The sequence below is a fragment of the Macaca mulatta genome, chromosome 17 (genome assembly GCF_049350105.2).
Source record: "Macaca mulatta isolate MMU2019108-1 chromosome 17, T2T-MMU8v2.0, whole genome shotgun sequence".
NCBI lineage: Eukaryota > Metazoa > Chordata > Mammalia > Primates > Cercopithecidae > Macaca > Macaca mulatta.
In genome coordinates, this window is record NC_133422.1 from 15,964,095 (window position 1) to 15,975,167 (window position 11,073).

General features: G+C 35.6%; 1 protein-coding gene across 17 annotated transcripts in view; it reads right to left on the reverse strand.

Moving 5' to 3' along the window:
* Positions 1-2,349: 2,349 nt before the first annotated feature.
* Positions 2,350-11,073, reverse strand: part of SPART (spartin) — a 59,156-nt gene continuing 50,432 nt past the window's right edge. For all 17 annotated transcript variants that reach the window (XM_015120917.3, XM_077974249.1, XM_077974250.1 and 14 more), the window contains 3 exons: positions 10,579-10,737; positions 10,404-10,494; positions 2,350-3,254 (listed from right to left, as the gene is read on the reverse strand). In XM_015120917.3, the coding sequence (XP_014976403.1) occupies positions 2,987-3,254; positions 10,404-10,494; positions 10,579-10,737 (518 nt within the window). In that variant the 3' untranslated portion in view covers positions 2,350-2,986. The remainder of the gene's footprint in view (positions 3,255-10,403; positions 10,495-10,578; positions 10,738-11,073) is intronic.

An 11,073-nucleotide genomic window follows, 5' to 3' on the forward strand; every position in this document is an offset into this window, starting at 1 on the left:
CCCAGGAAAAAAAGAAATGACAGATGGAACAAACGTCTCTGAGCCCAGAAACACTCATACTTGATATATAGAGAAAGACCTGTGGGAAATTACTGAAGAAAAGAACTATTCAATAAACAGGGGTTAAATAACTGATTATCCACGGGGTGGGGGAGGAGGGGAGGAATTAGATACCTTACATCTTGCACACATACACACAAATCTCAGTAAACACCTAAACATGAAAAGCAAAATTGTCAGCAGTGACAAAAGGCAAATTTTACAGTAGAGGGAAATGAATGGCAAATGAACATGAAAAATTCCTGATCTAAGGTCAGGAAAGGAGGTCAGGAAAACACAAGTTAAAATTATGAGATACTTTTTTATATATGCTACATTAACAATAAAAACATTGCAAAGTTCCGGGAGTACTACTCAAGAGAATATCATCATTTTGGAAAATACCTGGCATTATTTTGCAAAATTGACAAGCCAACAACTCCACTCTTATGTATAAAGTCTCTTGCATATGTGTACCAAGGGACAGTCAAGTATTTTTTGAGTGTACTGTTTCTACCAACAAAAACTAAAAATAAATGTCAACTGATAGGAAAATGAACACTTGATGTGGTATACTCAAACAGAATACTACAGAGCAACTAAACCATCCATGCATATAAGCACAAGAATTAATTTTAAACATAAACTCAAAAAAGCGAGTAAGACTTCACATTCAGACACTATATGTAGAAAGCTTCAAACAATGAAACAGTATGTTTGAAGAATATATATGTGTGATTAAAAAAGGGGAAGGAACAATAAAAAATGACGTGGGGAAAGAGGTAAGAAAATAGGAAGAACATACATATACGTAATTGGCAGCTTTCCGTGTCTTTAGTTAGGTGTGATGAGTTTTTAAGTATTAATTCTGTTACTCATCATACCTTACATGTAATATACAATTTTATCTATGTATCAATTATTACAAAATATAAAAAAATCTTTAGAAGATGCCTATCTCCTAATGATTCAATGAATGGTGGGAAAAGTCCATTTTCTAGAGTCTAAGACAGCACACTTTTTCTGCAAAGGGCCAGAAAGTGTGAATAAGTTAGGCTTGAAAACAGGTGGCCATCTGGATTTAGCCCATGGAGGATATTTGCTGACCTCTGGTCAAAGCTAACTATTTAAAGTTTACATTCCATTATTTGCCATTCCATTTCTTTTAAAATTTTTTTAAATTTTTAATTTTTATGGGTATGTGGTAGGTGTATATATGTATGGGATACATGAGATATTTTGATACAGGTATATGATTCATAATAATTACATCAGGGTGTATCTACTGCTTCAAGCATTCATTTGTGTTACAAACGTCCCAATTACACTCTTTTATTTTTAAATGTATAAAAAGTTATTGCTGACTGTAGTCACTCTGTTAGGCTATCAAACACTAGAACTAATTCGTTCTAACTAACTGTATTTTCATACCCATTAATCAACCTCACTTCCCTTCCTATCCCTTCAATGCCTCCCAGCCTCTGATAACCATCATTCTCCTCTCTATCTCCGTAAGTTCGATTATTGTAATTTTTAGCTCCCACAAATGAGAATATATGAAGTGCCATTCTATTTCTTAAACTTAAAGCATAGACTGTAAGCTATTTACCAATTCACTTTTATTTCCATTTTATCAACTAGTACATTATCCTTGGTCTTAGGAAAAGCCTACATCAGTTCCATGTGTTCCCAAAATATAAGCCCATGTGATAATGAGGTCAGGCAATTCAGAGTTTTTTAATTCATAAAGTGCATTCTTCAGACAGCTTCAAATAATGTCTAAGTAGCCACTAGAAGATCAGAAATTATTAGAATGGACTACAGCTATGAAAACTAACACCAATCTCTTAAATTCAGTAAACAAAAATAAAATACCATTAGGTATTTAGTTAGTTTTTTAGCCCATGTAAGTAAATAGGTCTGTGAATAGTCTGCCTCCTGCCAAAGTGGAAACCATAATGCCTATCCACCATGGATTACGCCTAAGGTTTTCATATTCTTTACCTTGATTATGAACGAACCTTTCCTTTTTAATAACTTGTCTTTTAATATAAATTCCAATGACCGAATCCCAGAATAAAAACGTTTACCATTAGTAAACTCAATTCTATTTTTATATATATATATATTTTTTTTTTTTACAAGTTTTAACCTTTTGGAAAAACAGAAGCAGATATGATAAAATAATTTCTTGAAGTACTTTTTTAATCCAATTAAGCTGATAATAATCACTTTGAATTTTAATACAAAACAATCATGTTCCCAAATGTCCTAGGCTCATAAGAGAACAATCGGTCTCAATACAAAAGATGTAATAATCTATTTTTATTCATTTTAAATCAAAAAGACCATTCCATTTCCTAACAAACAGGTAAGTTACAAAAGTAGTCCATTTTACTTTTCATCAGTCTTTCCGTTTTGAACAAGTCTTTTTGAGAATTCTTAGTTTAGAATTAGGTTTAGCTTACACACTGAAAATTTTGAGAAGCATCTAAAAAAATCCACACTTAGTGCAAAAAGAGGAGACAATACTTTAAGCCTTCTATAAAAAGAATTAAGGTTACTAAATGCCAATTTTTAAGCAAATATATAGTTTCCTAATTTGCTTTCTGAAATATAGCAGATATAAAAATAGTTCAACATTAGGTTTAATAAGGTCTAAATAGCACATGTATTATTAGCTTTATTTTACCTGCAAAAATATTTCAGCTACACTTGGAAAAAATAAACTTGAGAATATTACTTCACATTTCTAAGGCCAGATGCAAGAATACTTATTCTTTTCCTTTTAAATAGAAGACATGCCATAAAATTTATGAAAGTTAATTTGTAGGAATGAATACATTTAAAAAATACTGGTTAATCTGTGAGGAATTCCACATTTGCTTACATAACAAAATTTCATCCATTTCATAAGGCTTTGGTATAGGTGATTCCCAGCACTCCATCATTTATCTTTCTTCTTTGCCTCCTTTACTTCCTTCGTCTGCTCATCCTTCTCCCCTCTCACGTTGACATTTGCTGCTCCTTCTTGATTTTCCCTCTGAGAATTATCAACTATCTGATAGTCCTCAAGGAGAGTGTGTCCTGTTTGTGTTGCAGTTTTCTTCACCATTGCTTTGATGCCAATGTTGTTAATATTGTAGGCAGTTACGCCAACATTGACTGCAGAATCCACTGCATTGTGGGTAGCTTCTCCTGCATTATACCCATATCTTTAAAAGAAAGATTAGAGGACATACAATGATATGATAAATATAAAATAAGGTCTTCTGAATTAGTATTAAATAAGTCAAATGATTACTGTGTTACCCCTGAAAGCAAAATTAAAGCTTAGGTTTCAATTTAATTAACAACTTAAAACACAGTAGAGAATGAAATCACACTGTGACAAAGCTGTATTTTCTCCTTTAGTAAAAACAGTGTGTGAAAATAAACTCAGACTAGCTGAGAATGATGTAATAAAGACCCTCAAGTAAAAATAAAGTGTAAATTATAATATAGGTCATTAATCAGTCTTTTTTTTTAATCCTCCCTTTCTGGAAATATGAGGGAAAATATTCACAGAAGCAACTAATCTAGAGTCATGTAAGTGGTTTCAAGTTCTACCTTAACCAGACTTCAGCTACGTCTTTTAATTATGGGAATTTGAGTTTGTCTTTAAACAGAGATTCTATGGCATTCTCCCCTGCATCCCACCCTACTGCACACTCACTGGCCTCCTTGCTGTTCCTTGAGCCCACCAAGCACTCAAAGGCCTTAGGACCTTTGTACTGGCTGCTCTCTGCTTGGACTTCCCATAGTTCTCTGCCCCACCTTCTACAAGTTGGCTCAACTATAATCTTCTCATTATCTAATTTGTTTAAATTGCCTTTTCCCACATGCCCACCTCCACCTCTTGACAATTGATTCCCCTTTTAACTACTTTTTCTTCTCCCATAACTTACCACTTTCCACATACTATAGAACTTACTCATTATCACTGTTCATGTCTTGCTTGTCTCACTAAAATATAAACCCTATTGGAGAGGAGATTCTTAGCTTTGTCCTTTAACGTATCCTAAATATTGAGAATAGTGCCTGATACTCAATGAATATTCACTAAATGAGTGAAATCAGTAATTCCTGCCCTATCTGCCTCAGAGTTTCTTGAGCATCAGATGCATAGCAAGTGCCTGGGAAATGATAAAGCATATACAAAAGTAGTTATTATTGATAATAATATCTGCATTTAATGCTATTTCTATGATAAAATACAATTTGAGGTCCTATACGAGCATACCAAAACACATTTCCCTCGTGTTTAATTGTTTTACTCTTTACCCCATTTTGGTAACAGGCTTTTAAAGCTTTTCTTGTCCACAGGTTTCCCCAAATAGAGGACTGTTTAAACAACAAACAACAACAAAAAGGCAAAAGTTTACATTTTCTCCAGGACACAGTGAAGTTTCCTAGGTGCTTTATGACCTATAGCTGGACATCTTATGTAACACTAGATCTGCCTTTTGAATTAACAAGTTCTCTATTACTAAATAGCCTGGCCTAGAATAGTGGTTTGTGATCCCACCGGCTTGTTTGTGCTTGGCTTTTTTAACCCCAGTGTGAAATAATCTTACAGTGCCTCTGAATGATGATTCTATTCTGTCCTTTGCCTAATGTTAGTAATTATATTAGAGCTAGCACACGGCAGAGCCTAGTCTGTCAAACCTTCCAAGTCTGTACTACTCTTAATCGAGGCCCTTCTCACCAGTCAACAGACAGAAAAGCTTCCTACAACTGCTTCGGCCAGTCCCTGTTATGCAACCCTTCAGCATTCCACAGGATCTGCTGATGGTGCAGAAGATGCACTATTGCTGATGGTGCCTTCTCATTGTCAACCAAGCCCCAGTCACAAATACTACTGTCAGGTGGTAATGGCTGTGTCTACACAAAAAGAAAAAGGTATCAGCAGTTTCTGCACTGAAAAACAGGGACCGTAACTCTTGGTGGAGCCGGTTTCCCCGAGGGCTTACAGAACATTCAGAAAACTAGATTCTAATGCCAACCATGCCAGTAATTAGCCACACGACCTTGGTCAAGTTTCTACCTCTTTGCATTTGTCAGCTTTCTCTTCTTTATTTGAAAAAAATGAGGTATATGTGTGAAAGCAGTTTTAAAATTCTAAAATACTAAACATATATTTTTAAATATCCTATAAAATGGCTTTTCATCAGTTGTATTTATTTTTTAATATACCCTCAACTATCACTCCTGCTTTCCAATATGCCTTAGAACTAGTTTTCCTAACAGGAATCTATTCTTCTCTTCATAAATAACTGTTTAGTCCTTTTCTTCAGATTCAAACTATACTGCTATAAACTCCTATAAAGCATATGTCTGGCAGAAAGTTAAATTTATTTTTGATCTCTTATTTTTAAACAAATTTACTTTAATTAGAGCTCATTAAGTTGGATTTTATATACTAACATTACCAATTGAAAATAATAAAAAATGAATACAAAGTAGGCCCTAAATAAGTCAATGAGATTCAAAACTACAACTGAACCAGATTTTTCTGAAATGTGTTCAGTTATACAGAACTGGTTTTGGGTAATATGACACCTGTCATTGAAGTTACCCCTTCATCCAGTGCAAATTTAGGGGGAATTTTAATTAAATTTCACTAAACAAACCAATAAACCAGCTACACTTATAGCATAGTACCAAAAACCATAAAACAGTAAATTTTCCACAGGAAAAAAAGTCTATTATTAAGCTTATATTCCACAAATATACATTCAAAGAAAATATTGCTAGGGGAAAATAAAAATAGATCTATCAAAGCTATATTATTATTCTTTAAACACTTCAAAGTGGAATAAAAGAAGCTTAAAGGTGAAACTTAAGCTTCATATGTAGAAGAGAGATGAATTATTGAATAGGTACTGTACCGCAATTAAGTGTAGCAGGTTTAAAGTTACTGTTTTTCATTATTCCTGTATGTCTTCACATCTCCAAATATAAGACAAAAGTATTAATTTAACTGACAAAAATAAACTGAATGTTAATGAATAGTTTCTATGCATTTACCTAAAAATTTTAATAGTTATTTAATCCTCTGTACTGGCTTATCCACCTGAAATCAGATAAGGAAGTTTATATAATACATTTGGTTTTCTCTCAAGCATAAAATTAAGGGACATTTAAAATAACTACTTTGGAGAGCAATCGCTTATCACAGGCAATTAAGAACACGAATTTTCCTTATTATACTACCATCAGTTTGATTCGAGTACTCCACAAATGGTCATTCTATGAAATACTTTTTGATAGTAAATTTAAATACAGGACAGTGTAAATAAACCTAAGTGTATGTAAACAAATAAGAACAAAATTAAATAAAGGTACAACAAGTTTTTCCATTTCTTCAGTTCTATCACTAAGTTATTACTGGTTCAATACTTTTAGTTTCTTCTCTTAAAAGACGTTTTCTACTTTGGGCCAGATTAGCTCCAAAGGTGAGAAACAGTATTACTTAGATAAAATCTTTTATTCCCTACTGCCTCTCCCCTCTTTCTGAATTTCTAATAGCAGAAACTAAATTACTGCTAAGACTGAATCATCCTCATAGTTAGAAATACAAAGCTACTTAACTAAATTCTCACTTATCTGCTTTTTATTTAAATTTCATGAATCTTTGGAAAAAAGGATAAAAAGAATAGCAATAATACAATAATAGAAATAAAAGAGCTGAGAATCACTGTTAAAAATATGCTATTCAACATATTAAGTTCTCATTAAGGACCAGAAGTGCAAAATCTACATTAAAATCCAGTATTTCCTAGTTATGTGAATCTCAAACTTTTAATAAGTTAATTGTAGTTAGGTAAGTATTTTTTTTGTCATTAGAGTAGGCCATGAAACAAACCCAACAAAGCACTTCCTATTTTCTAATACGATAATCTAAAAATAATTCACTTTTGGCCTAAAAGGCATTTCTGAATTTCACCTGTTCTTGCTACAAATAAAGAACTATTTTTCTAATTATGACTGATCCAAAGTAACCTCAGGGTCATAAAACAATGACTGAATATTAGAGTTCAGTGCCACAGGTGACAAGAAGTGAGTTGGAAGACTTGAGTTTTATATTTCTATCAGAAGAATTTGAGATCTATTGTATGTTTTATCTCTCAAGTCTTTTGGTAAAACTGACACTCCAGCCAGGCACGGTGGCTCACGCCTGTAATCCCAGCACTTTGGGAGGCTGAGGTGGGCGGATCACAAAATCAGGAGATGGAGACCATCCTGGCTAACACGGTGAAACCCTGTCTCTACTAAAAATACAAAAAATTAGCCAGGCGTGGTGGCGGGCGCCTGTAGTCCCAGCTACTCGGGAGGCTGAGGCAGGAGAATGGCATGAACCCAGGAGGTGGAGCTTGCAGTGAGCCAAGATCACGCCACTGCACTCCAGCCTGGGCGACAGACCAAGACTCCGTCTCCAAAAAAAAAAAACAAAACAAAACTGACACTCCAAAATGATATGCTATATTGCTTTGATTTGATTCAAAGATATGTATCCCCCAGAATGTAAACTAGTTCAGCCACTTTTGGGAGATTTCTCAAAAAACTTAAAATGGAATTACCATTTGATACCCAAAAGAAAATAAATTATTCTATCAAAAAGACACATGCACTCACATGTTCACTGCAGCACTATTCACAACAGCAAAGACATGGAATCAACCTAAGTGCCCCTCAACGGTGGAATGCATAAAGAAAACATGGTACATATACACCATGGAATACTACACAGCCCTAAAAACGAATGAAATCATACCCTTTGCAGCAACATGGATGCAGCTGGAGGCCATTATTCTAAATGAATTAATGTAGGAACAGAAAACCGCATGTTCTCACTTATAAATGGGAAATAAACACTGGGTACTCATGGACATAAAGATGACAACAACAGACACTGGCGACTACCAGGCGGGGGAGGGAGGGAGGGGAGTGTGAGCTAAAAGACCATCTATTGGGTACTATGCTTACTACCTGGGTGAAGGGATCATTTGTACCCCAAACCTCAGCATCATACAACAAACCTATGTAACAAGCCTGCACTTGTACCCTTTAATCTATAATAATAGTTGAAATTATAAAAAAAGTAAAAATAAAGCAATTCCTATTTCCTAACTTAAAACAAACAAATGTATACATGCCCCAGACAGAGCAGATCAAACCAATTAAGGATGGAAATTAAATTAGCACTGTAGAGCACAGGTTCTGATGACAGAAACACTTGGTTTATATCCCAGCTCTACTACTCCCTAGCAGAGAAATCTTTAACATGGTATTTCACTTTACATTTTGGTTTCCTCATCTGCAAAATGGAGATAACAGTGTTGAAAAATTAATCAATACGTAGGAAAAGCAATGAACACAGTGCCTGATACAAAAGTATGAACTCAACTAAATGCTGTCAATAAGTGGATAATTAACATAAATAACCAAGAGTTGTGAATACTATTAATATTGCTCTTCTTTTTTCTTTCTAAACAGTAAGATCCAAACTAATTCAAGGCTAAGAAAGCAACTCAGGTCCTTCACACTAGATTTAGTTTTTAGACCTTGATTCTTCTAGTGTTGTATAAAGAAAGTAGAGTCAGGTAGAAAGAATAAGGAGCTAAAAGCAGAAGACCCTGCTTTAACTCTCACCTTCAATACCACTTGTCATAAATTTGTTACACAGTTGCTGCTTCAGCATTTATTTTTAGGCCTGACATAAGTTGCTTGAAACCTAGTTGTATCCCACCACCTTTGGCCTAGTTAAAACTTCCCCCTCCCCGTGTGGTTGTCTGCAATACAGTATACCTGTTTCTCATCTCATTGACTCAAAACCCAACATACCCCACAGCTGCTGACCACGAGAAAATCCAATGGTCAACATTAGAGTCATGTAAAACCAGAGTCGTGTAAATGTTCCCCTGTTCACACTGGTTTTCTTTAAACTAGTCAATCCACAGGCCCCACTGGAAAGCCAAAGGAAGAACACCCATGGACTTGCATGAAGGTAGTCACACAAATCGCCTCTCCCTTGCTGCTGCTCCCTGTTCACCCACCTCCCGCCCCACCCACTGGTTGAGCACTCTGCTGTCTTCAGACTTCCTCCTGGCCCTCGTGGGTACCCCTCTTCTCTCAAGGGTCTGTGAGTAATAAAAAGCTTCTGTCGTTTCGTGTGTTTGGTTGTACTGCCTTCTCTGTGTGTCACATGACCAACACACCCAAACCTTGCTCTCCTCCTAGTCAGGGTCTCCTAGAGAGTGGCTATCTTAGTAGGAATAAACTGGACACAGATCAGAAAAGAGTCATAAGGGCATATGCCATCAACAAGTTCCCTGAGAGAGGGATACCTGGTCATGGATGTGCCAGGATAAAGAAGTATCCTGTGAAAGGCACACTGCAAACATCCATGAGCTTTTCCTCTTGAGCCACGACACAGCAGGACTAGAATTTATAGCCACTCTCCAGAGACAGACTATAAGGCCAAATGAGAAAGCAATCATAACACCAATCAGGTGAGCTTGTGCAAATCATTCATTTCTGCTTGTCCATTTCTTAATATATGAAATTGAAGATACACCATCTACCCATTCCAATACAAACGTACGGTGGTAATCAGAGTCAAGTAAGATGTGACATAATTTTTAACAGTCTGTATACTGAGTGGGCTAATATTAACAAGGGGTATAAGAGTTTAATTATAATTCAAGTTTATTCAGGCAGACATCACCCATCAAAAACAGGTAGTCAGTTAATAAGGTATACAGGAATTCTGGGCTTTTAAAAAAACTTATTCTTCACAGTAACGATGAACAAATGTTTATAACGATTAGTAATATAAAGCAAAGTGACAAGAATTCTGTTATACTAGAAATACTATTCTCCCTATTTAAGAAAAGCAGAGTGAAAAAAATTATTTATCAGATACTTAATAAAAATATCTTTACCATCATGGATTTTTGCAAATACTACAGGAGATTTAGTTGGCCAGGTGTGGTGGCTCATGCCTGTAATCCCAGCACTTTGGGAGGCTGAGGCAGGCAGATCACCTGAGGTCAGGAGTTGAAGACTAGCCTGGCTAATGTGGGGAAACCCCATTTCCACTTGAAAAAAAAAAAAAAAAAAAATTAGCTGGGAGTGGTGGCGTGCCTGTAATCCCAGCTACTTGGGAGGCTGAGGCAGAATTGCCTGAACCTGGGAGGTAGAAGTTGCAGTAAGCTGAGATCGCGCCTCCAGCTTGGGCAACAAGAGAAACTCCCTCTCAGAAAAACAACAACAATAACAACAAAACAGAGATTTAGTCATTAAAATAAAATTCAACTTACTTATATCTGACAGTTTGTACAGTTTCTGCTGAAACATTGTTAACAATGCATTTAGCTGCACATTCCAATCCTTGCCAAACAGTTGAAAATCCTGTAAAAATAATATTTAAAAGTATGTAAATCTAGTCCAAAGCAAATAGAGCTTCCTAGTTAAAATTTTGGGCCCCTTTGTTACCTTGAACACTACTTGCTGCTACAACCATGGCACCATCCAGAGGAGATTTCCCATCTTTGTCTTTTTTAAGAGATTCTGGAACTAGTTTGCTTCCATGCTTCTTGACATGTGGAGCTAGTTCTTTTCCAACGCAATTCGCTACAGTGCAAACTCCATCAACTAATATGACCATTAAAAAAAAGAAAACTTAGGAAATATATATTATTCCCTTGATTTTTACCAGTCATCTTGCAACATTCTTAAATGAGCCTCTAAAATTGTTTTACTATATAATGTTACAATTTCTACTTAAGGATATGAAGCTTAGAGAGGAGGTCTCACTATGTTGCCCAGGCTGGCCTTGACTTGTACTCCTGGGTTCAAGTGATCCTCCTGCCTCTGCCTCCTGAGTAGCTGGGACTACAGGTATGCAGCACAGACTGGCTATTTTTTAAATTAAGGCTTTTGTTTGCTTTAAAGCTGTGCTTGCAGAGCCTACTGATGTTTATAACCTTG